Genomic DNA, 26826 nt, shown 5'->3' on the forward strand with positions numbered 1-26826 from the left:
TTCTTTCACAAAATTTAGTAGTTTTTAATGATAGTAATATTCATGGGCCCAGTATATGTATAAATTACAAGTTTACAGAGGCAAAGGAAAACCTACTGCTCAGGGTGAGATTTCTGTTCCCATCCTCATTTGCTATTTGTACAGTAGGCAAGCACATACACACACCTTGGAGATTTTGAAATATTTCCAAATAGGAGACTGCCCTTGCTATTGCTTTCATCTGGAATATATTTCAACACAGTTTGCCATATATCAAGTGTTTGTTCATACAGCTGCTATGTGTTACACACATCCACCATATTTCTCAGTGGGGATTTTATCAGAATTGGAAGTTCTCTCATCATATCTAAACTCAGACTTTGATGGTAAAATTCCCCATATGGTTCCTACATGCTATTGTAGCCCCAGACTTAACTAGTAGTTAGCTCAGTGGAGATTGCTTGTATTATGCAAAAAAATAGTGGAAGAGGAGAAATAAGTAATTTCTGCTAAGTGTCACTAAGGAAAAGCTGGATAGCTGCTCTTGGTCTGTACAGAATGGACCAATTCGTAAGATCCAATCAAGGTCTACCTCTTAAAGATCCTTTTTATGGAAAGAAAAATAAAACAGCACTTGTAAATAACTTTCTCAGCATGTACTTGTCCTTTCAGCAAAACTATTAGAAAGCAGAGCGCTGAAGCTTGAGATAGCCTAAACCCTAATCTAGACATTGATCACCACATCTCACAGGAGTCAAAATGCCATCAGTAAAGGCAGTCAGGAGTTTCTAAAGCACTACATTACTACATTGATGCACTTGCTCACATAATTTATACATCAATGTAATACTGTATTGGGAAGTTCCAGCACAGTTCAAGTATGATATAGAGCTAGACAGGTTCCTGCTTTTCTGCAAAGTACTGTGCAGGCTTGGATCTTCAAAGCTGTGTTATGATCCCAGGCTCTTCATCAATCCTCAAATACTTTCCACTTGCACGCTCCTTGAGTGCCCAGTCATGGAGGAGGCTGTAGTCATAGTGCTCCTCATCCACTCGCTTCAGAAAGGCCAGTCCAGAAATGGCCTGCCACTCCTTGAGAGATGGGATACGAATTTCCTTCACATTCTCACTTCCTGGGACAAAACCAAAGAACTTCCTTACATTCTGCATGGCATAGAGCCTGGAGTGCTGCTCTGCTGCCTCATCAAAGAGCTCCTGCTCGTTGTGCACATAGCTGCTCCAGTATCTGAAATGCAGAAAGCTGAGTGGGGAGAAACAGCTTGCCAGGCAGTAAGAAAGGAACACAGTGATGACTACCACAGCAATCAGAAGCCAGCCAGCCACCTTACCACAAAAAAGAACAAAACAAAACAGAACTGTTAGAGCTGAAAATACAATAACTTTTGAGCACCAGAAAATCCATAAGATTATCTTTATTTGCTTTTCCTAAATAACAGCATTAACAAGATATATTCCTGTAAAGCAACTGTTACCACCAAACCCAGTCCATGCCTACTGGAGGCAGCCATATAGTAAAATCACTTGTTCATTTCAAGTTCAAGAAATTTCTGTTGTGCAGTTTTAAGAACATTGCTTTCTCAGCTATTATTTTTATAAGATAGGCCACCCAGGTCCTAGACTATACTAGCTTATAGCCTGTTTAAAAACAATTTTCTCTGAAGTGACAACTTAATGCTTCCCCTATTATTTACCCAGCATGGAAACTTTTAGAAATAAATCTGATCTAAAACCCAAGATTTTACATGGGTTCACGTGAAGCTCTCACAGCCAGGGCCTATTAGTCACATTTCTTCTGCTTTAATGAAGAAACTTCATACTCTCCCTGGCTCTTGAACTTCCATTTGTCTTACTTGATATTACTTTTCAGCATACTACAAAAAGAAGAATATATCCTTAGGTAGCAGGTAACAAATTGGACAAGCAGGCATTGTAATTTATATACCTAAAGTTCAGTTCCACTTAAAAGAAAAGGCTTCAAAACACACAGAGATTTAGCACTCAAGACAGAAGACACTGATCTTGTTTTATCCTAAGCTTTGCCTGCTGAATTAGCTTCACCTCTCATCATCAGGTTTACAGGCGACAGGAGTTACTCACTTGTGACTGGTATCGGAGGAGCAGAATCACTTCATCTCTTGCCCGGGTCAGCTCTGGAGGAACCAGATGACTGCAGGGAAATGCAGCCAGTATCCTGCTGCGCTCACTAGCAGTGACGTTGGGAGCAGCTTCATAGTAATACACAGGGACATACTCACTCACAGCACAGATATAATATGAGCCGTTTATCAGGGTGACTGCAAGCCACGTCACTGGAGCAACCAGCGCCCTCCCAGTGATGCTGCACAAGACAAAGCAGACCAGCTTGCATTTCAGCAACCGGTTTGATGAGGTCACCCTCTCAAAATGAGGCCTTTTGCCCATAACCAGCCTCCAAGTCTGGTTGTTCAGGGCATAGCCAACAATCAGAAGGATTAGTGCAGGCACTCCTAGGAAAGCCAGCCCATAGATAAGGTTCTGTCCAACATGACAGGGACAGTTGAACGTGAAAAAAGAGAAAAGCTGTTGCCCACCAATTGTCAATATTGCAATTATTGCATTGGCAATAACAACCTCTTTGCCTTTCAGAAAAGTTAGCCACTTTGGAAGGAAAGTCATTTTAGATCCTACTCTTTACTAGATTTTTTTGATTTAAGTCAGCACTAGTTTTTAGGTATATTTAACTAGTGTTAATAGCAGACCAGAATAAACACCAACAGCTTGAGAACACCACCAAACAACAACAAAAAATCCCTGCTGGTCTTTCTCCTCCCACTGATTTTTAGTGGCTTGTTTGCTAGCTTTAAGTATGTGTGCAGACATCCACTAATGTGTTTTAATTGATTCAGTAATTTATCTCAGCTGTTCTAAATTGAGCTTTTAGGCTGTTGTGAGCTCTGCCAGCCCCTTGCTAATTGTCTGAAATTAACAATAAATTCCCCCTACCTTTTGGATGATGTGCAGTTCTATCAAACTGATGGCTAACCTGTCAGGGTTAGTTGCCAAGCTGTTTGCTAATCAACAGTAATTAACAGAAACATGGCATGAAACTAGGAAAAAAACAAAAAGGAGCCTTCCAGCTATTCTTCATAAAAGATTATCCAAGCAAATCCTTGGCAAATAGACTGGTTTAAAAAAAATTAATTCCTCCACTTTAAAATAAACTTATAAAATATTCCATAAGTTGCACAATGTGAAATTGGAATCCCAGTGCTGTTTGCATTTGATGTCAGTTCTGCAGCAATTCATTGTCTGAACACTGGAGTCTGAGAAGTAGTTAGTTGCTGGATCATGAGGATTTTAGTATTTCACCTGTAGGTGGCAAGAAGCTGCCATGTCTCTTTTCCTGACAGTGCCGAATGTTTCCTTTGGAAAGTCGGTTGGGGTTTTTTGTTTGTGGTTTTTCTTCGGTGGGGGAGCTTGTTGTTTGTAGGTTTTTTTTTTTGGTTTGGTTTGGTTTTTGTAATATATATGTAATCTGGTATTCACTTCACAAAATGTCAAGCCAGCTGGTACTTATATAAAGTGCTTGTGATTACAAGTTTTAGGATTTTCTACAAGTATAGTCAGTCCTATTCCGTAGATAGACATAAAAAAATTTCAGTTAAGCATTTCCATAGCTGGCTTCTGGATATTAGGATATATGACCTGGGCTCTGAGCATCTCTTACAAATCAAGCCTTAAGCAGGGGTCTGAAAAAATTGAAAACATTTCACTCATTATGATTTTGTCTGGATCACACTTTTCCTATGGTCATGCTATGCAGTGGTTCTATGGATTGCATTACCTAGGCTGATCTGAATATGCAAATACTTATGTTTAAGTACTGGAAAGTCTGACAGTTTGTCATATAAACATCCTTACCAATAAAAGAAAAAAGTTAGCCAGAAAGTTTATGGGCAAATTTGCCTTCCCATTACAGATGTCTATCTTCAGCATGTGTGGACTTGGTTATGTGATATAATAGTGTCTGCATAGCCTCTTCTCTCCCCTTGCAGAGAGGGTTGCTAGTAACAAATTTGATCTCAAGCAGTGGTTTTAGTACCCATGGTGTCTGCTTGGATGGCAGAGACACTCTCTTAGCTGTTGTACACAGGGATGGCAAGTCATACATGCCTTGATTGTTCGCTGGGCAGGACCCTGTTCCTCCAGTGCGCTGTTAGGATGGAAGCCTGCTTGTCTCATCCCCAGTCACTGTCTGAGAAAGAGATCCTTGCTGGCAACTGGCTCTCAAACAATGACATGCTGTTACACAAAATTAAAAGCAGTACAGAAGCATGCTAAAGCATCCAGCAGCACTTTGTCACAGGTTTTTTGGAACTTCTTCTTAGTTGTTTGGACAGAGTAATAGCACAATGAAATCTTCATTTTCTTTCAGTGTCACATGATCTCCAGTAACTTTTCTTGGTACAAGTGACATTATATTTGAAAAAAAAAATCAGTGAAATAAAGCTATCAGGCTATTACAAAATTATTTAATAAAAGTCTTCCATTATGCCTCAGTTCATTTTAAAATCACTGATTGATTCCTTCTGAGATTTCTTTTGGAACCTGTGTCTTATTTTGTTTATAAGGGAGGAAGGCTCTCCCAAGCATCCCTTGTTTACTCAAGAAACACATTAGATGTGAAACTGAAGTGGTACCCAACACTGAAATATTAATAGTCAGCCTAAGACTGTTGAATGAGGCAATTTATACAATCAATACAGCAACTTTGTACTTTTGCATTTTCATTCTTTGGCATTTGCTTTCATGCTCTGCTGTAAATGATCCTGCTGGGTCATCCTATTATGGAACAAATTACAGGGTTGGATCCAATTAAAAGCTTGGGTGGCACATCAAACCTTTAAGTACTTGCCTTTGCAGAGGAACCCAGGGTCCTGAGATAGACATTTAGGCTCTTCATCCAATTCCCAGGAAGGGTTAGAACTGGATACAATCCAAAATACCACTATCTGAGGTGACAGCAGGCTGGCCTGTGAGGCAAAAAGATGCTTATAGCCGACATCTGAGGCAAATAGGGTCCATGAACAAACCTTAGTCATGGTTTTGCTTTTCATATTGCAGGGCTCTGTCAGCCTGAAGTCACTGCCAATAACCTCACTTATGATAAAGAGATTTTTATATTGTTTTTAAGAAGTCAGAATAATTTATCATTTCTTTCAAAACATGGTTACTGGAATACAGAGTTCACCTTCCCATACACAGCAAACAGTTTTTGTTCTCCTTTTTATTGAAACAAAACTGTCATGGCAGAATAGAGAGATTGGTTTCAGCTCCCTTCTCCACCTGATCTAGTAAAAACTCATTCACTCATCTCTTTCTTCCTGAGCTATTATTATTAGCAATGAGATGTGACTGTGTTGCCAAGAAGCTGTGTTCTCCAGCTTTCCTGCCATAGATCCACCAGCTGAGTTTAGTTTTGCCACAAAGAGGATTTTTATATTTATTGGAACAAAGAAAGACCAGGATTTTGTTGTCTAATGGCCAGGGATGGGTAGGGAGTAAGAGGGAAGTGACCTTCTATTTTTCATCTGAAGTCTGGAGGAGGTGACGAAATCCTGGTCTTTCTGGTCCTGCACACGTGTTTTCATCAGTTAGCAGTCGAAAAGCCAGTGTTCTGTGGCTCCTCTACCTGCATTTTGAGTTCTATTTTGCATGGAAGTTGAGCCCACCTGTGCCTTTTAGAAAGCATGGTGTGAAAGTACCTGCATGACAGATTTCCTGTGGGAGTGGAGGGGACCGCTGCCGATGTCCTGTGATCTGCCAGGTCACAGTCTGGATGCAGGCTGCCAAGTAATTTTCATGGTCTCTTTGGCCTTTGGAGAAGTTCCTGTCTCCATGACCAGTACAAGCACTGAAAAAAAAAAAAAAAGAAAAAGATAAGCTTTATGTTAAGGGAAGACTAGAAATTTGTTAATGATTTTTTAAAAACTTACATAATTTCACTTCAGAATTCAGCTGTGCATTATAGGCAAATTTATGAGATTTTAGGTTCCTGCAGAGAGCAGAAAGGAGGCACTCAAATCTCAAAACACCCTCTTGAGAAACAAAACCTAACCAAGGAAGTTTCAGCAGGTCAAACTGAGAATGCTTCCTGGGCAGGGCACTACAGCAAAGTGACAGCAATAGCATTGCTTTATTTGGAAACATGGTCAGAGCAGCAGCCACACTGGCCTTTTAGTAAAAGCACTCATGTGTGATATGAGAAAGCTGTGTTCAACTTCTTTTCTTCACATAGCTTCAAACCCTTAACACCTACCTTCTTGATTTGGAAGAATTCTATTTTCTATTAGAGAATATTTAATACAAGATCTATCCATCTAGAAATTGCAAAGCAAATAAAAGCTTGACCCTGTATTTTACTAATTTGGACACTCACCTTTTGTGGTTAATGCATTCTTGTTTTGGCTCAAATAATTTGTTCACTTTTTTTTTTTAGGCTTTCTAATTAAACAATATCTAATTTATTATTTACTTCTCTGTTGCACTTATCATGTACTTACCTCTACAGTGTCAGCTTTCTCATAATAGCCAGTCCATGGCAAGAGACAGGGTGCTGGTGCACACTTTTATTTGTGCTTTTGATCTTTGGGATATATTTTGTATATATATATATTGTGTATATAAAATATATCTTGGGTTATATTTTGTGATTGTTTTTTTTGTTTTTTAGTTTGATGGGAATGAAGAGGACTGGTGTAGTCTAATGCTCAAGCACTGTGAAGACTGACCTTGTGGCAGAAGGCTAAATTTCTCTCCTGAATAGCAGGACAGAAAGGGAGGTGGAGAGTGATTCTAACTTTCTCAGTATTCCAGTTGCCTTGGATTACTACTAAGAAGTATATGCTCAGGATTAAAACAGGTGCCAGATGTGTGCCTCCCTCTACTCTTTTCACAGGGCTACAAGACAGTGCACCAAGGACTTGTTTCCCCTCACTGGAGCCATTGTTTATTTGGACTCACCATTTCAGCTTCATTTTCACAAAAATGTGCAAACCTTTTGAAATGTAATACATTTGACTGAATACATAGCAATAGATATGTGAATTTACTTGTGTACACATGGGCATGTATGCATTTTCCAAAGGATATTGACATTCCCTGCCATACATTGCACTGTCTGGTGCACAGAGTTCCCTCGTGATTATGGTATTAATAATGCAGGCTGAAGTAATTAATCCATATATATTCTGAACCGGATAAATAAAATTGAGCTCATTTATAAGTAGTCTTAAGTGCTTTGTGGTGGGTTCATTGAAGTTAAATTATGCTAGTTATAATCTTTTACAGGTTGCTGAGGGTTTGTTTTTGGTTTTTTTTTAACGTAATGCAGTACAGTTTCTTGTGGAATATGGGATTACTCTTGCAATGTGAAGCATATTTGGTGCTTGTCACCAGTTGGAGACAGTCAGAGAAACAAACCCATCTCAGACTCAATTTAGAAATGAAAGTAACTATCTAGAGAATTATAATGCCTGACTTTTAAAATTAGTTTAAATTTAAATATGAGAAGTACCTACAATAGTTTCACTTTTAAAATGGAATCAGGTTTTCCAGGGCCAGAAAAGCACCTGAAAAAAAAATGGAAGAGTCTATTACACTATAAAATTCTTAATACAAGTTCATTCTGTGTAAAATAAAAGCAGTTAGAATGACTGAGCTTTACACAGAAAAAGCTGAAAATCTTTTTATCTGTCTTATTTTTCCTTGTTGAATTGTGTCATAACTTTAAACTACCATTTTTTAAAGAAAACTAATCTTTCTTATCCCAAATTAATTGCATCTGAATGCTTTCTGTGTGTCTGTAGTAGTAAATACCTGTAATTTTAATCTAGTACTGGATCTATTGATTAACAAATTTAATAACAGCATGGCATTCAGAGGAGGCTGTATATTTTAACTTCCTTTCCTGAGAGGACTTGGTTGGAATGTATGTGCAGGTAAGTCCTATAAGAAATGACAACTACCTGATTAAATTCACCAGTGACCATAGTCGAAGTTCATTGCAAATCAAAGACACCATGTAGGCCAAATTTAGCACAGGGGAAAACAGATGAACTGAGCCTGGATGTTCATTGCAAGGATATTAAGATATAGGGGCTATAGCAGGTTAAGAATGATAGAATACCCCCTAGAAACATTGTTAGTCAAAGTGCCATTTGCACAAGCTGGCAGCGGTACAGGTGCAGAATTTATTCCTCTGGGAAGCTGAGTTTTCTCAATCTACCCTGGCAACTTTACATAAACAAGGTGGTAGCAGTGCCTTAAAAGCCACACTTCCCCAGCTAAGGCAGACATTAATTCCCCAGACTACAGCAGTCAGAGCTGTCAGAAGACTATAGCTTCTTTAGATGGAAAACAATCAATTTTTATTTCCCTTGTACAGCGGTATCTTGCAATTGTGTTTTTATTCTTCAGAGCAGAAGTTTTTGTTAGCTCTCCAAACACCAAAGTCTGATACAAACAAAGGAATAAATTTACTGTCCCTAAAATTGTAAAACCTGTCCTGTTTGACATGTCTGTTAGCTGTGTTTGTGATTACAAACTGTTCCTATGGACAGAGTGATTATTTATGTAGTGGACAGTGGCAGATCTGTTGCCAGTCAAATTCCTCCCAAAGGGCTCGGTGCACGCAGGGAATAGGAGGAGCATCAGCAGCATTACAGACTGCAGCAAACACATCTCATGCAAAAGACAGAAGAGCACAGAGGAGAAAAGAGAAGAGAAAGAGGAATGAGAGAAAACTATGCTGCTTGAGGAAGAAAATATATAAACTGACAATCAAATACATCAGGAGTTATACAAGTAACATGTCTCGGTCACCAGGAAGAAAGCAGGAGAACCACAAAATAGTAAGACATTTTTGAAATGTGTTATTAAAATGGTGCATGGAGTAAGAATAACCTATTATTTTATTGATGCATTTTATACACTCCTATTTCTGAACAATCTGAAAGTATTGAAAGGATAGGGATAAGATTGGTGTTACAAGAGCAGAGCTACTAGCAGCATTTATGGCTACTATTCCTAATGCTGGGGTTCTGTACAGGTGTGGGAAAGAGGGGCACAAAGTAAGTGCTTCAAGTGTTTATAGTCTAAGATATAAAGGCCAGGTAAGTTTATGTACTTCTGTGGTTAGATAGTCATTCAATGAAACACAGAGAGAGGGAGATCTTTTGTCTATGCTTGGGTGGTTCGATTCCACACAAACCTTTCTTCAGTTTAGTGTTTAGAGCCTTAGGGATTTCTGTTAGTTGAACGGTGATTTTTGACAGGAACTGGGCAGTGAAAAAATTCCAGAAGGCTTTAAGACAATGTTTTTTAAATTTCTGAAAAGAGGAAAGTGGTCTCCACTGGAAAATAAATAATAAAATGATAAATTGTATTGCATTGTTATATTATACTTGAGTTTCTCTGAGATAATTTTCTTGTTGCAACAGAGACTTTTTGCTGAACAATAATAACAATACAATACAGGACCTGTATGACATCCATTTACTCCATTGAAAACTAGTTACTGAGAATTTGGCCAAGGATACAATATAATTTTAAACAGGAGTTATCAGTAAAATAACTTTGGAAAATGGTTCTGCTTAAGATTTTGAAGTAACTTGCTAAAACAGCAACACTGATTAAACTCCAAACTTCTGACGCAGAGGAAGCAGGAAGAAATCTTTCCACCAAACTGTTCTTACTTTGCTAGTGTGATTTGTTCTATTGTTTTTATTGGTATTCACTATTATTTTACCACAGGCTAGAGACAAAAAAGCAGCTCTGGCCTGACCGCATGCCACAGCGCTGTAGAACTTCCTTTAACTAATTCCTGTCCAAGAAATTAAGTAAGAGTCAACCTAATCTCACACATAAAGGCCAGCTTCTACTTCTGCTAAACACAGACAGTTCTGCAGTGCATGGACATGATCTGACAGGGCAGGCAGAGATGGAAACTCTCCTCCAAACTGTTGCACAGCTGAAGAACCCACAGTAGTGCTTGTGACAGGATCAGTGCAGAGATAAACCTTTAGCATCTTCAGCTGCTCTCCATGTTCCCTGGGCAAGGTGCTGCAATCCTCACCATCCCCTTCATCTAGTTGTTATTATTTACAGTTGTGCTGAGTTATAATATTTTTTTCATTATTCTGAGCTGAATTTTTGTCTGCTTTTTACTTTTTTGGAGAAAGCAGGTAATGATTTGAATCAGATCAACCCTACTTTTGTGAACCATCGTGCCTACTGCCATAGGATTAATAGCTCATTGCCCGTTTTCCTGTGGCAGATTTTTATTATTCTTGGATGGCACTTGACAGCATTTGTCAATCCAGCATACATACACTCAAGATGCAAGAGTTACTGATGATAGTAACTCTGAGTATACCAAAAAATGGTGCTTCTAACAAGCAAAATCCCTTACAAACTCAAGTGAGGATCAATATAGATTCTGTCACACTAGGAATGTTGATTTCAGTGATTATGCATCCATGGACAAAAGTTTCTTTATTAATTTAAATGTTGTTTTTGCTTGCTTTTAATGAGCAGCAGCTCAAAAACATAGAAAAGTTGGATTATAGTTCACTTAATTTTCGATTTCCATATTTTCTGACAGGGCAGAGAACTTTTTGTACTCACATACGGGGCTTTGGTAGCCCAGCTGTGCAAGGACTATGAAAAAGATGAAGATGTCAATGCCTGTTTAGATAGAATGTAAGTACTGATTTAAATGTTCAGTTTTATGCAGAATGCTATTTGTTTACAATGCTTTTTGTTTGTTTTCTCAATTTACAGCATTCTGTCTATGGTTACAGAGAAGACAGGGAAAAGGTCCAATATTCTGTCAACAGAAACGATGTTAATTTGTGAATTAAGATCAACAATTAGCTTTTTAATTCTCTGAGGAAAAGTGTCAGGATTGTTTTCATAGCTTACACTTGTTCCTTGCTGATCCTTTAGTTATGCTAATAATTAATATAATCTCCTAAATTTCATATCATATAGCCCTCATTGGATTAGGGGCAAATGAGCCTCTCACTTTTAAAAGACCGTACAGCAATGAGTGAGATAGCACAAAAGGTCAGTGAAGGTGGATTTTCACATGGATAACCTCCTTGGAAAATAAAGACCCAGTGTTTACAAAGCCTCTTATTGCCATAAAGATAACAACGTAATGGAAAATCAGCAAGAAACAACTGTTTAGCTGGTTAACAAAAACGTAGAGTAAGGCCTTTAGCAGAACAGTAATGCTTATACTTCTGGGCAAAGTGGACATGCAAAATGGATTTATAACAATCACAGTGGAGAGAATACCCTGACCATTTTACTGTTTGCAAGGAGAAAAACTGAAGGAGCTGTTCTGTGTCAGAGGGCCAGGAAAGTTCTGTCTTCTAAGAGCTATTTTGAAGTTTCTGTTGAACAACAGGAGGAGAAAAGTAATGTTTGCTTCTGGGCAAAGTGGACATGCAAAATGGATTTACAACAATCACAGTGGGCAGAATACCATGACCATTTTACTATTAACCTGAGAGTTTGCAAACTAGCTGTAGTCTAATAATGATCCATGAGAATAAATGAAAAAAAATATAAATCATTGTTTGGGAAAAACATAAATAATTTAGTAATTTATTCACAAACTTATAAGGGATAACATCCCTCAGATATTTTTTTATATTCATGTCTCATTCAGCTCTGATGAAAATCATACATTTACAAAATGCACAGGCTTCTTAAATGACTCCATGGTAGAAATTACTAGAGAGAAGTTTTGGAAGATGTTGAGACAGATTTTTGTTCCTTATGTTTTCATTATGGAAGTTGTTTTTATAAAATCTTTTTGTTTTGAGGAAGACTTAATAATATGACAGGTTTCATTAAAACAATGTGTTCTTTAGTTCCTGTGATTATGAAACAGCCCAGCTTCACAAAGAAACCTCACATCTCAGCAGACCTGGGACAGATGGGGACAGTGTACTTATTTTTCTCTCTCTGTATATATATAGTCTGTAGTGAGAAGGGTGTTTTTCACTGTGCAGTTGCCAAGTAGCTGCTTACCAGTCTGTTATTAATTTGACTTTGCAAATCTAAGGTATAAAAGTTGAAAGGTATCCAAGTAGTATTGTAAATCACTAATACACACCTTGCTAAATGCTGATTTGCCAGTGTTATTGACATTGATACTTAGGCAACAAGTAGATATTTTATTGTTTCTAGACACATGGCATACTGCAAACTTAATTTTCACGCTGCCAAACCCACTGTTTGGTCTTGTAATCAGCTTACTGTTTGTCTTCTATGATGTTGTACACAAACCAGTGAGAAACCACTGAGTTCGGGCTACTTCACTGAGGGTGTAGGGCCTCCAACAAACAAGCAGGCACTGCCAACATCCACATAACTGGGAATGAAAAATTTCCTGAAAACATTTCTGAGCTGAGTACCCATTCTTATATAACATTTGTGTCAACCTCTTTCCATTTTTCAGAAAATGGTTGGAGTCACAGCTGTTTTGCATGCTAAGAAGTTATTGACCTTTGTTAATGTGCCAGAGATAGGAATTAATATTTGTTTTATAAAAATTCTATTATCGTCCATCCCTTTTTTATTTGTTTTTTAAAAAAATTGTGGTATTTTAAATACAAAATGGAGGTGGTGGTGTACCAAAACCCTGTGTTGTGGTAATGAGCAATGTAGGGACCCCAGGCAGGCACAAAGGAGTGCTTCTTACTGCCAAAAAAAACCCAGCCTTCTTATCAGTTAGCTGGTTATCAGTTTTCATAGTTTTAAGGCACAATGAGCCAAGCCATCCAACCACCATACACCAGGATGTGGACATGATGTGGACATGTGGCAGTCACGCAGCGCGTCTCTCACCTCTCCCGTCTCTCTCACATCTCTCACATCTCTTGTGTCTCTCTACCCCTCTTCCAGCTGAGTCATTCTCCCATAGCTCCCTTCTATTTAGCCTAAATAACAGGCTGGAGTCGTGTTACAAGGCATTCCCTTTATGAAGCCTTACCTATTGGTAAAGTGTTAACTAACAACTTCTGGATTTATTTATTTGTCAGCTAGTTAGATGGAGGGAGATAACACATTAGGAAAAAAAAGAAAAACAGGTAATTGCAAAGGAAGAGTGAAAAATGAGGTGAAGAGGTAAGGGGAGAAAGTGAAAGAGATCAGGTGTGAGTGCATTCCCTATGGGTTCCCCTGGCACCTGAACGCTGCAATGAGTGTTCCCAGGATTTGGTTTCTATATGTATAGACAATGTACAGACCAAAATTCATATAATCCTTGCCAGGAGTATCATGTTTATGTATGATTCCTTAAATGACTACATGAACAGCAGGCCCAATGTGCTGCAAAATGTGGTAGGAAGAAGAATGTAGACCAGCAAAATGTATTATCATTAAAATCACTCAGGATCATGCAGCTGTTTTGCTGAGGAAGCTCAAGAGACACATTAGGGAGATGGCAGGTGGAAGGATGTTCCCCATTTTAAATGTTGTCTTTCCTTGTTTCTTCCTTAGGGGATACAGCATTGGCATTAGGCTGATTGATGACTTTTTGGCTCGTTCAGCTGTGAAAAAGTGCCGTAGTTACTCTGAAACTGCAGATGTGATTGCGCAGGTAAATAAGATTTGCATTTTTTAAAGCATCATCAGATTCAGTGGTCTTAGCTTAGAATCATATATTCCCTTCCTTTTATCTCTTCCTAGGAGCATGAGTCTTAACTGTCTGATACAGATATTAAACTTTGATATCTTTACTTCTGCCATTTGACTCTTCTCATCATCGCCAAAATTATCTTACATATCTTTTTACTTTAAAATGGTAATATTAAGAATGAGCTGCAAAATTTTCTGCAAGAAGAAAAATCTCACTGGTAACAAAGAAGAGCTGTAAGAAAGAAAAATGAGAGGAACATTTTCCTGACTACCCACAATCTAATAAAAAAGTCAAAAAGATAAAATCAGAGCATGTACTTTTACCTACTTTGATGGAAATTTCCCTTTGATTAAGTAGCTGTTCAGACTTCTGTCAGACAAGAAAGAGACAGGTTTCTAAAGATGTACTTTTGCCCCCATTGGCAAGTTAGAATTCCAGGGAATTTCAAAGAGAAATTTAAGTAAGAATGATACGTAACAAAGTTCCTCCGGTAAGCAGATGAGCTGGGATAGAGAGGATCCATTGAAAATGGTGAAGACAGCCAAATGAAACAGATGGGACAAGGAGCATTTCAATCACTGTTTTAAAATATATTTCCTCATTTAAAAAAACTATACCAGGCTGCAAAATCACATTTTTGTTCACTTTTACATTCTTCTTTGTGTGGTGTTGGTACTTTATTTTCACATATATATCAGATACCTGGTTTTCTGGGTCTTATTCCTCATAGTTCCCTTCTTTATAAATGCATTATTACAGTCAAACCATCATTCTTAAGTACAGGTATTCAACAGTAAAGTACAGAAATTAACAGTTCAGAAATTAACAATTGAAAAGACACTTTTTCTCTGCAGTTTGTATTAGAAAGAGACTTATTAAGAGAAGTAAAAAAATTACTTGGAAAGAATGGAACAAGCATTAAAGCACACACTGTCCCTTTGAAAGACTATTTTTAGCAAACTAAAAGGAGTTCTGTAGTAGGAGTATAACATTTCTGAAGCAAAATGTGATATGGACAGCATTTTCACACTTCTTTGGCAAAACAATTTTTAAATAATCTTCAAGCACATTTGTCTGAAACACATACCAACAAAAATGTGTAAAGTGACCCCGTAAGTAACTGCAAATAGTCTAGTAAAAGTTTTTAGTTCAGGATCATGAAGCTGTTTACATGATCTCCTTAACTCTTCAGCAGGAGTGCTCCCAGTCAGGAGAAAGTGATTAAATACTTAACTGCACTAATTCTTCAGAGGTATAAATCTGTTTGATGATGAGTAAAACCAGTTCAAAGTTAAAGTAATTATGACAGTTAAGCAATTAAAGTAGTTAGAGCCAAACCTCTTGTTAGCATAGCTGTTATCCTGCAGTTCTTTGGAAAACAAAGAAGTCTGTAAAATCAGGCTGTGGGTGTTCCCTGTGGAAATGGAAAGGGATGAAGCAAAACCAAAAAACATAAAATGAGGACTACAAAGCCAGTTTCCCAGATTAAGAAATAAATACCAGAGGAAAGATGCACCTAAGACAGTGACTGGGAGCTTAAAACTTCCACCACTAGTTCAGATTGCAAAGCCTGGGCTTTACTGCTACCTTATACTGGCCTGGAGAAGGGCCAACAAGTTTTGATGAGGAGCCAAAGTGAGCCCTTCTACACTGAGTTCCCATGGTGTTCACTGATTTCTCATGTTGATCTTGTGACTTGGCATGGTTACGGTTGGGACTGAATTCAAAAAAGAGATGAAACAGTAAAAGTAGGCTTTCTGGCAATTGGGGTAAAAAATGAAAACCAATTGAGGAATGATATTAAGTACAAAGCCCAGCTGAAGAAATAATGTCCAAGATGGGATTCAGAATTTGGATTTGAGTATAACTGAGGATTACTTTTGAAATGAGGTTGATAATTTTTCTCTTTAATTGCAGAAAATCAAATTTTTAATTCAATTTCTCCCCAGATTTCTCAATTTAATCTATTTGATGTAATTGATCTGATCAAATGAGTTGCAAAGAACAGCTTCTGGTTTTAGATCTGATGTTTATGCTACCTTCTCTAGCACCAGGAGGTGTTTGTGTGTGCCATAGGTGGAAGCAGCCCAACCACAGCCTTTGGTGCACAGCAAGCTGGTGCTGGCTCCCAGACTCCACTGCTGGATTAAACAGAGCTGTGCCTAAGGATAGATCTGTTCCTGAAAAGCAGTGGCTGCAGAGGTGGGCTTTATTGTGCCCTGTGGAGGCAGGAAATGAACATCTCTGGAGCTCTTTGAAGAGAGCTCCCTAGGGGGAGGTAACAAAGGTTGGGGTCATGCAACCCAACCATGTCACCCCCCTGTCCAGAACTGCAGAACAAGCCCTTCCCCTTGTCATGGAAGGTGCTGCCACACAAGGCCCCTGTATATTGACATTTGGCCAGTTTGAAGGTCTGACAGAAGCTGGCAGAGTTTCTGTAGCTGGTAAATGTTGTTTTTAAGACCTCAGCAGGGAAAGGGAGATGCATAAGCAGGTTGCTGTGCTAAGTAGTACAGTCTACTGTGGTAGACAGTAAACAGAACGTTGAAGTGTTGCACTGTGGAGAGTAAAGAAAAGTTCAGAAGAGAAGTTACGAATCAGCAACAGATAGAAAGACCTTTAATATATCTTCCTCTATCCAACCACTGAATGAAAAAAATACTAAGAATGAGAAGTATGCTAGCAGAAGTATTATTTTGGCTGCCTTTTCCCTTTTAAGGAGATTAATTCTGGTCCTTCATTAATCTTGCTATTATGCTGTCTGAAACAATGATTTTATTTTTTTTAACAGTCTGTACTTACTTACTTGGCATCATGACTTATGCATAAAAAGTTTGGTAGTGAAAAGTCCCCAGTAGTACGTAGAGGGACTGATAGTGACTTCCTAAATATTTCAGTAATTCTAAACTGTATTTGAGCATCATCAAAACGTTAATGGTTTTTATTCTTGCTGCTTCAGAGAGATGGAATGCTGGCTGAGACTTTGAAAAAGGGCAGTGATACATTTTTAATTCAGACTGCATAGACCTCATTTTCTCATTAATGTGTCATAGAGTTGCAAATAACATTTCCAAAAGTGAGATTTTTCTTTATACGGGCATCATTTTGGTGGCAAGCCTATGTACATGTCTAAACAGATATTCTTTTTTCTTCCATTTCATAGATAAAAATGAGACAGATTTATGGGATGCAAGTTTTAAAACACCTCTTTCATTTTACTTTCTAGCCCTTTGGAGTCACAAAGACTGAAAAGGCCTTTGTCTTAACCTCTGAGAAGCTATAAATGGTAGTTTTAAAGAAGTTGCTATCCAGTTATAGCCTGTTTTTAAGAAAAAATTGTTTGTATTCATTAAATTGCATATTTGTGCAGTTAAATTATTGTTCCTGCAGGGCATTTTCACAATTTTCACTTTATAGCTTTGCAATTTGGCCTTAATTTGATGCTCTATTGCAAACCAGCTACTTCTTTTGCATAGTTTCCATGCAAGTTCTCTTTTACACAGGAATTCTTAACAATAGAATTTGGACAGATTCATCATACCATAATGCAAAGTACAGCTGAAACTAAACTGAGAGCATATGAGGGCTTAGCATGGTTAAAAATTCTTTATTTTTGTAACAAAGACTTCAAGTTTGATGGAGCAGCAGATGTGTAGTGGAAGAAGAGCTGAGAGAATTTTAAGGCTAAATTGTGGGACAGAGCATAGAGAATTAAACAGAAGTTTCCTGTTTTCTTGTGCAGTCATATTTTGATGAGTATCAGAATTAATGCAAAATTAAAATTTTCCAGCAGAAAATGTTGTTCTTGCTTTTTGGTTTTATTTGTTGGGTTTTTTTCCTCTCTCCAGTTTGTTTTGGACAGTGTTGACCATAGTCTGTCCCTTTCTGAGCTGCCATGGTAGCTGATGAATTTGGGGACAATGCTTATAGAAAGCAGCTTTTGCAATAGCCCTTTGAAGGCCTTAGTTAAATTTGCCAAACTCACATTCCAGTTGAAAACATAGAGTCAAACTGGCTGTTATTTCAGTCTGTTTTTATAGATGTATTCTAGGATCCACATGGAAGTTGCAAGAAGTCACAGGAGTTTTGGTAAGATAAAAGAGTCCCACAGGCCTGGGAATGAGGATCAGTGAGAGATGGGCTCCTTCCAGGCACACATTGTGTTCAGCAGCTGCTCTTGGGGGTGGAGATACTCTCAACATGAGTTAAAAATGTGCAAATGTGAAACAGGCAAGGAGGAGGAGGGGGAAATTCACCTTGGATTTGCCCCTCCACAATAAAGCAGAAGATAGGGCTGGGAAGTGCTGCAATTTCAGATGGCCCAGGCTACTCAGGTGCAGAGCCCTAAGCTTTCTTCTGAGGGAAAAGAGGATACCAAAAGCTCTAAGTGGGATCACTCTGTCCTCCTACCCTTCCCTCTACCAGCTATGATTTTGCCTTTGTGTCCCAGCTATTATATTACACTGGAGACCTTATCTCTACATCAACACACTTGTTTCCCATATTTCTTTGATCAGCTCATTAACCTACTTGCTGTCCTCCCCATTGCATCCCTACTTGCTTTGATTTTCTGAAGAAGGAGGTGGAGAGACAGTTTTGGAAAAGGAAGTTTGACCTAGGCAGCATGGCTGTCCTGTTAGGGAGTGTTGTCTCCCCTTGTATGCAGGGAGGTGGTGAAATGGGGCTGGACAGAAGATGTTGGGACAGCTCTCATAAAGAAAGATAAAATCAGACAAATAGGAAGGGTCACATAGCCTGGAAGTAGGTAGATGCTATACCAGGAGAGGATCCTGGGGAGAAAATGCTTGGTGTCTGTGCCAGTCACAGTGTCAGACACCTTCATTTTGGCAGTGTTGCATCTGTGCTTTCAGCTGCAGCAGGCCCATTTAAGCATGTAACATGTTGTAAGTGTGCTGCTAAGTGGGTCATCTGGGATAAAAGAACTTTAAAACATCATCTCAAAGGTCATAAGTTCTCGAAAACATAAGGAGAAAATTCTAAGCAGATAGTTGAATTAGCTCTTGTGTTTTATTTCATAAAGGGTAATGGTCTGTATATAGATGCTTTTACCTGCTGAAGAAGCCCACTGAGTATGAGAACAGCTGGGCAGAATACCCTGGTTTGTTGAGAAGAGCATGATTCAAGCACAGTAAAACTGTGCATGATTCTTTGCAGACTCAGAGAGACTGGCAATAAAATGCTGCACAAAAGCCTGCCCAGCCACCCCAGGGAAAGTAAGTTTGTTCTCCTTTTATACAGCATTTGCAAATACTCTGAACACTCTGAGAGCCATGTTATGAATTCCAAGTGGGTGAGGTAAAGCACAGGGCTCTGGGGTGAAATGCATTTATCAGAGGCACTGACAAATGTGTCAACTGACACAGTTGCCTCGCCTGCTGGTTCTTCTTGCTCCAATCACTAAGTTTTCCTAGGATATTCAAAAAAATGAAAGTCAGTCTTCTGCGAAAATATTTTCTTGTCTTTAAAAGTGGAATTTCCTTCCAAGCCCTCATTGTACAGTGGCTGCAGGCCCAGAAACATCAACATTACATAGCACTATAGGCTGCACCCAGTACCCGAAATTCGCTCAAAAGTAGAACTTTATATCCATACAAAGAGAAAGTCTAGACTGGGAGCAGATAATAGGGATATGTTCTACAGAGGCAAAATATCCAAAGACAGAGAAACCTTGTGGGATCACTGGTGCCTCAAAACAAGGCTGTGCATGCTACTGGCCTGAAAATGACCTGGACAGAAAACCTGTACTTTCTGTGGGCTGTCAGAAAGCCACATGTATCTTGTTGTTATATTCACACACTTTAAGTGACTTTACTTGTTGACAGTCTCTTGATTTACACAGGACAAGCACATTTTACATAGCATATTGTTAAAACTCTCTTGTAGAAGCCATTATTCATTTCTTTGTGCTGTCAGCTCTTGATGCTGAGCCAGTGACATGAACCCTGGGTGCTGTGGAGTACTGCAGCCTTTTCACTTGTGTAGGGAAATAATTTCAGTCCAGCCTTTTGGAGCAAGTATCTAACCGGGAGGAAACATGATGAAGAAGAAATAGGCCATTGTGAAAAAATATAGAGACCAAACCAACTAGAAGTATGCCATATTAACAAGATATAAAAAAGCTGAAAATATACTTGGTCTATGGTTCTTCCCTTCTGTCCGCAAGGTCCAGCATTGTCTCTATTTCCTCACTGATTCCTTTCTGGCCTTCTTCAACTAGCCTGTGAATTGTGCTATAATGCTGTTTGCTGCTGTTGAAAGAGTAGAGCTGGGAAGCATCTTCCCATGCCTGGAAAGCTGGCAGGGAAATGGGTTCTGGTTCCTTGTTTTCAAAAAAGCACTTCAGGTTTCGCTCGCTCAGCTTGGTGGCATACAGCTGGAAAATCTGCTCCAGTTGCTCCTTCTCTGTCCCCTCATACACTCTCCAGAACATCAGCTGGAGGTGGCTGACTTTTGACTGGCAGCTGGCACAGCAAGTGGTTAGCAGGGAGAGGAGAGCTGTGGTAACTATCACACACCAGCCTAAAATCTGGGAAGGCAAAAGAAATCAGTTTCAGGTTAAAAAGACCCAAGTGAAAATGCTACTTGAATCACCAGTGTCTGACAAAGTGACCACAGACATACACATGGGAACTGAAAAGTCCATCAGCACAGAGGCTTCTCAATAGTGCTCCTTTTGGTGTCTTCTTTGGTAAAGGGTAAAGTGTCTTCTAACTCCTGAAAGCATTACACAAAACTACCCAGCGAGAATTACTAATTTTGAATTGTGAAGAACTACAAACCAAAAAAGGCAAGTAACTTTTGTCCCAGATCAACCAACCTTTTAAACTGTGGCCACTGTTAGATGTTTTGTTTTCTGATTTCTTTTTATTAGAAAATAGCCTCCAACACAACAACTACACTAATTAACCAACATCACTCAACTTCTTTTTTCTGTAGCAGCTTCAGATTTTGACAAAATTCTGCCAAGAACATTTTAAAAGAAAGAGCTACTTCCAGAATTACTTCCTCAGGAGGGGAGAGAGTGGAAAAATGTTCTTGAAATTGTTATTGTGGGATGTTCTCCTCTAAGGAGAGCAGTGGTGTGAACACAATTTTTCCTGCCTTGTGCCACTGGCCTAGCCAATAGTTTTACTCCTCTACTCCACTGCAATGTGTAAAAAAAACCCCAAACAAAAAAACCCCAAAACAAAAAGTAAAAAATTAGTACTTGTTTTCAATCAGTGGAAGAAAGTTCCAGTGTGGGACAAATATTCTAGGGTTCAGAGGACTGTATGAACTGGAACTGATTTCCCGTGCTCTAATGATTATGATATGGAGAGCTGCATCCTTTCTCATGTGAACTCTTGTGCACTGATGTTAAAAAAAATTACCACCGGTAAAAATCTGTATTTAGCTGATGGAATATAGAAGTTTCCTCAGGGAAGTCTGTGAAACAGAGAAGCTTGACAAACATATATTCTTAGGAACTGGTATGGAAGAATAGTTACAGTTTTCCTTTATTTTTCCCAATCACTTTGTACTGACTAACAACTTTAATGGGCATTTGAGAAATTGCTTTTTTTAGCAATTTTTCACTTTTTTGCAACTTAGAAAATGAACTCGTATATTCTGATGCTAAAACTGGATCCCTGGTCTTTCACTATTTCCTATACATACAACTTAAAGTCTTAAGCACTATCTGTTGTTGCCTTCTAAAACTATCAAATAAATGGCTTTGTCTGCAGAGCAGCCTTTGTCCTATTTGCATGAGGACTTGAAAAAAAAACAAAAAACAACTCTTGGAAAGGAAATTGTTCCAGATGGAAACAATCCCTGACAAAAACTTGCTGGCTCCACAGTGTTTTCCCATTTCTGTAGCTTTTTGTTTTTGTTATTCTCTCCACCATTTTGATTTTTTGCTTCTGAATTTATTTGCATTACAATAGAGAGAGCAAAAATGCTGCACAAATACTGTAAAATGTAGTAGCTTTGCTGAGATGATCTGCTTGCTTTATTGTTTCTCACTTCCTCCAAGCAGGACAAAAATATGCTCACATTTGGCATCATGAAAATGAGGAACACAAATAGAAATGTCTTACGTAAACAGTAAAAAGATATTTCACAAATCTTATTTTCCAGTATTTTTCTGCTGTTAGTGACCTAAAATTTCCCTACAGTTATCACAATTATTTAAAATAGGAGAATGTGGCATAAATTTTTTAATAGGACAGACCCCTTTAGTGGGGTGACATCTGTTAATTTAGCCTCCTAAACAATCCAGTTGGATTGTTAGGGTTTTTTGGTTTTTTTTTCCTGTCTTTAGAGAAATCTCCATTCAGGAAGAAAGCTTTAGGTTTTCTGGTCTTATTGACTTACCACCGGTGGGGACCCCTAGGAAATATGGAACAGCTCAAACTGAACCAAAAGATGGATTGATTGTATTTTGCAAGGCTGCCAAAACATTATTTACAGGAAGCCAACGGTTTTAACATAATATCTGACATCAGCATCTTCCACAGATAAATCACAGCAGGAGTACAACCTGAATAATGCTCTTTGTTTATAATTTTTCTTACCTGGGACTGTGCTTGAAGTGTTCTTTTCAGTTCGTCACTCTCTGAAAAGGGCAGGGAGCTTTTGTCACAGGCTACCTTGTGTAGCTCTTCAAAGCACTTCTCGGATTTCCTGTGGCAAACTGCTTGTAAGTAGGCGGGATTTTCCACGCCACTCATGGCACATTCGTAAAAAGTCCCGTTGAGCAAGGCCACGGAAAGCCACATCACTGGGGCTACCAGGGCGTTTAAAGTGATTTGGCCAAAGACGTAAAAGAAATGGCAGACATTCCCTCGGGGGAATATTTTCCTGGGATTCACCCAGCAGCCTGTAAAGAGTTTCCAGGTCTTGCTGTTCAAGAAGTATCCAATAATTAGCAAAACAAGAGCTGGCGAGAAGAGAAATACCAATCCGTACCTGAAGTTCTCATTGCTGCAAGGGCATCTGAAAGCAACAAGAGAAAACACACGTTCACCTCCCATTGTCAGCAGCGCCATAAAGCTGTAGCCTATAGCGGTTTTCCGGTTCATAAAGAACTTCAGGATCGTCTGGAAAGCATCCATGTCTGATACTCACTAAGGAGGTGGAAATCCAGGCGGAATCAGTGGGTGGGCAGCGATGCGCAGCAGGGCAGAGCCGTGCCGAGGAGGAGCAGCGCGCCGCTCTCTGCCCACGCCCTGCCGAGATAACGCCGTGATGTCACCGGCAGATGCTGCACATCTGCACTAGCGGCATTCCCCGCGAGTGGAAAGAAAGCGAGCTCTGTGGAACCAAATAAGCTTGCAGTCTTGAAAGTCTCGTTCTTGGTGGGCTGCTTGTTTTGTGTTGTTTTTTTTTTGTTTTTTTGTTTTTTTTTTAAGCGAGTGCAGATGGAGATCAGAGTGAAAAAAAACACGCTCTCGGCCAGTTGAAGGAGATCTTGAGCTGTGATTATAAGAGTTGGTGAGGTAGTGAATGATCTAATATAGATGCTAATGGTCCCAAGGAGTATGACATGACTGAAAGCAGACTCAAAGCAGACGAGTGATAACAGTTAAACCACTTTGTATGGGGTTGTAAATGTAGGAACATCAAAGAACAGCTCCCTGCTGTTTTCCTCAAAGCTCTACATTTGCATTGCTGGCTCAAGCTGATCACAGAGGAGACAAATGTACCTTGATTTCTAGCCTGTCTGGCTCTCCCCCCTGTTTTCATAGGGTAAAATTGGTCTACAGGATGCTGCTTTCAAGTTTCACCTCTGGTTTGCACGCAACACATTTAAGCAGCAGAATTTCTTTCTTTTGCAGGTTGCTTTCAAGATGTACCTTGGGGTCACCCCTAGTGTGAGCTGCAGTAATGCCACAGGGAATGAATTCTCCTTAATCCTGGACAAAAACCCACTAGTGGATTTTGTGGAGGAGCTGCCAGCAGAACGAGCATCACTTTGCTATTGTAACCTCCTCTGTGGGGTGATTCGAGGTGCCTTGGAAATGGTAAGGAAGTGCAGATCTGTTTTCTCCATTCTTTGTTAATTCACAGTTGCAGAGGAAAGCAAGATCACTTGTTCAGATGAAAGTAGGAAATACCGTATTGTTTAACCTCTCGGGTTAAATGTCCATATCTAGATAATAGAAGCAAAGGCCGAGCCTGGGTCCTGAGGCAGAGAAGCACATGGATTAGCTCACCCCCACACTATCCCCACCTGGCTGTTCAGTGGTGGACTTGGGTGCAAAAGCAAGGTGGGATCAGGAAGACAGGTAACATTTTAAGTGGACAGACAGAAGGACACGTTGGGTTCCTCCACTGCTCCTGGAGCCCATCACACTTATCTGCACAGCTGTAGCCAGTAATAGTCATCCAAATACGTCAAGTTAAATTGATAAAAATTGAAAAAATTGAAAAAGATAAATACATCAATAGTCTCAGGTTACCGTGGTACCTGCTGAAAGAGAGAACAAGGTGTGGATGAGTATAATGTTAAAACCAAAGCATCAGAAGTGTATCAGATGACAATCCAAAATTTGGTCTTAAATTTAAGATTAAAAAAAAATATTTTAAAAATAGAATAAAATAATTTTAATAAAAAATTAAAATTATTGCAAATAAATAAATAAAGGGCATAATTTGAAAATTTCTAACCTCTAGATCTTCTTCAGGGAGATTACTTTCGGGCTGCTTTATGTTTCTGTGAATATCAAGTTTGGCATATATCTTATATTTCAGGAGACAAAAAAATCAACCCTGCACTGTTATGTATATACATCAGTCTCAGAATTATAGTATCTGATACAAGACTAATTAACAAAAGTATAAATCTTAGTACATGACTATGAAATTCTGTGATCAGAAAATCATCAAGTACGCAGTTTAGGGTCACAGAAGAAAGCAAAGCACTGGGAAGAAGGGTAATGTGCTATACAAATTCCAGTGTTTATAAAGTTCCTTTGTGTTGGTTTAGCTGGGAAAGCTATTTTAAAACGATCTAGAGATCTGTTTCCTATGAAACCTGAGAAAGGGGGTCCTCTTGTGGTAAGAGGGAGAAAAAGCTCATTATACCGGAGGAGGGTGGAAAACTGGGCATTTCTTTGCTTAACTGATCAGACCTGATTCTTTCTAGGTTCACTTAGCAGCAGAAGTTTCCTTCCTCCAGGACAGGCTGAAGGGTGATGCTGTGACAGAAATAGGAATTACATTTTTAAGGAAGCCTGAAGACAGAAGGCACAGAAGGAACAAATGAAAGAAATATTGGAAGAAAACGCTTGCTTGAGGGATATTTGTGCCTTTTGTTTCAGAAGAAGACAGGATAAAAATGGCTTTGCTGAATCAGCTGCACCAGCCACTTGGTTGAAAGGTGAAGAGAGATGGGCAGCAAAGAGGAGGGACAGGGCAGGGGTGAGCAATGTTAATTGTCGTGACACAGATATCTGTAAAAAAGATCAAAATGATCACATACCAGTCTCTTGAGCTTAATGGAAGTTTTATCTCAGTATTTAGTGCATTCATCTGTATACCAGTTGTTTTCAGGTAAAGGTGATGACCTTTTCCCCTTTTGTTTGTCAGTAATGTTTCAAAGCATGGCTGCTAGAGGCACTTTATTTCCCTGGCTGTGTGTGGTTATCCATAAAGGATTCATCTGCTGTGATTGCTGTATGTCTCACTCACTCACTCACTCATGCATGTTTTAATGTGCAATGCTTTGCCATTCATTGTCCTCCACACTGCACATCCCGCTATCTTTGAAACCAGAGAGGGATGGGCCTTCACTGACAGCAGGAGCTGGTTGTGTTCCTTCCAGCTCTCGAGGCCCCACATGGAGTTTTGCTGGCACTCCTGTTCAGTCCTGTGCACACACCAGGCTGCAGCACTCTGACAACTGCAGCAGTGCTTGTGTCTCTCCAAGCTATGGGCCTTTTCATGTCAGCCTTCTCTCCAAGAGCACTGATCTTGTGACTAAACTGAGCAAAGCATGATGCATTTAATGTGTAGCCATTGTGGATCTGTACCTGCCTAAGGAAACTTGAATAAAAATTCTGAGATTGCCACACAAATGGTTTGGTGGTCATGTTTTCTGCTTTTACCTGGGCTTCACCACCAGCTGTTGAACATCTTCCTTGTGGCAGTGGACTTGTTACCACAACATGACTGGGAAGTAGAGAAGGAGCAGCCTCAGAGAAACCCACGTTATAGGAAAGGTTTAAAGTTGTTTGGTGCAATGCAAGATGTCTGGATAAAGGTTGGACAAAACCCCAGGTCCTAGCACAGCACCCTACCCACAAAGCCACCTTACCCACTTCTCATCAAAACACTTATTTGAAACTGAAATACCAACAACTAAGTTCAGTGTAGCCCTGAATTAACTCTGATTTTATCACTGTGTTTTGGACCTTCTCCTGTATTTCCCCCAGTCTGTTTACATCTTCATCATGCTGAGTGGGGCCATCTCTTACCTTGGGTTCATTCTCACCAGACCTGTACAGTCCTCATGATACTCTCTCTCCCATTGCTTGTCTTAATAGTGTGGTACAGTGGTGGCATAGCATAACAGAGCTTTAAGTGAGTAATTTTATAGGGTACAAAAACTAAACTATTTGTTAACCACCCTTGGTCTCAGCCCAACTGCTGTTACCTGTTACCAGTAAGAAGTGGCAACATGCATGTGTAACAATATGTTATAACCAGTAACAAGTTTCCCTGCCTTTTTATTATTTTATTTTTTTTTTAATTATATGTGAAAGGTATTGTGGAATTTGTCTGATTTCAGTGCCTGTGAAAGAGCCCTCAGTGGGGTTTTTGCTGGTAATGGCCAGCTGGTTGAGATGGCCATGTGGCTGACCACAATAAAGGTTGTTTATTGGCAATGGTCATTTTCACTTTTTCCAGCAACACTAGCCAAATATTCTCTTTTTTATAATTACTATTATTATTATTATTAACATATCAACATTAATATTATTAATATTATTAATGTTATTATTATTAATATTATTAATATTATTAATATTATTAATATTATTAATATTATCCTGAAAGTGAACAAACTATACTGTCCTTGTTTTCTTACAGAATTACAGAACTGCTAGGGTTGGAAGGGACCTCTGAAG

At 39.1% G+C, this 26826-nt stretch overlaps 3 protein-coding genes across 4 annotated transcripts; 1 reads left to right on the top strand and 2 right to left on the bottom strand.

Moving 5' to 3' along the window:
• CALHM4 (calcium homeostasis modulator family member 4) lies at positions 1 to 22354 on the bottom strand. 2 transcript variants are annotated; one of them, XM_015622772.3, is made up of 4 exons: positions 22270 to 22354; positions 5745 to 5893; positions 2098 to 5012; positions 1 to 1323 (listed from the first exon to the last, which is right to left on the bottom strand). In XM_015622772.3, exons 3-4 carry the CDS (start codon positions 2653 to 2655, stop codon positions 919 to 921), a joined length of 963 nt encoding a protein of 320 aa, XP_015478258.1. In that variant the 5' UTR covers positions 2656 to 5012; positions 5745 to 5893; positions 22270 to 22354; the 3' UTR covers positions 1 to 918. The 2 variants fall into 2 exon arrangements, with proteins under 2 accessions (XP_015478258.1, XP_015478260.1); XM_015622774.2 differs by lacking the exon at positions 22270 to 22354 and adding an exon at positions 5976 to 6170.
• On the top strand, positions 7906 to 26641 carry TRAPPC3L (trafficking protein particle complex 3 like). The gene is made up of 5 exons (XM_015622776.3): positions 7906 to 8891; positions 10643 to 10740; positions 13555 to 13654; positions 23533 to 23718; positions 24843 to 26641. The coding sequence occupies exons 1-5, from the start codon at positions 8850 to 8852 to the stop codon at positions 24960 to 24962; spliced, it is 546 nt and encodes a 181-aa protein (XP_015478262.1). The 5' UTR covers positions 7906 to 8849; the 3' UTR covers positions 24963 to 26641.
• Positions 14269 to 22825, bottom strand: CALHM5 (calcium homeostasis modulator family member 5). Its single transcript, XM_015622775.3, has 2 exons — positions 22270 to 22825; positions 14269 to 20240 (listed from the first exon to the last, which is right to left on the bottom strand). Exons 1-2 carry the CDS (start codon positions 22807 to 22809, stop codon positions 19851 to 19853), a joined length of 930 nt encoding a protein of 309 aa, XP_015478261.1. The 5' UTR covers positions 22810 to 22825; the 3' UTR covers positions 14269 to 19850.
• Positions 26642 to 26826: the final 185 nt, after the last annotated feature.

This window comes from Parus major, chromosome 3 (genome assembly GCF_001522545.3).
Source record: "Parus major isolate Abel chromosome 3, Parus_major1.1, whole genome shotgun sequence".
NCBI classification, from domain to species: Eukaryota; Metazoa; Chordata; class Aves; order Passeriformes; family Paridae; genus Parus; species Parus major.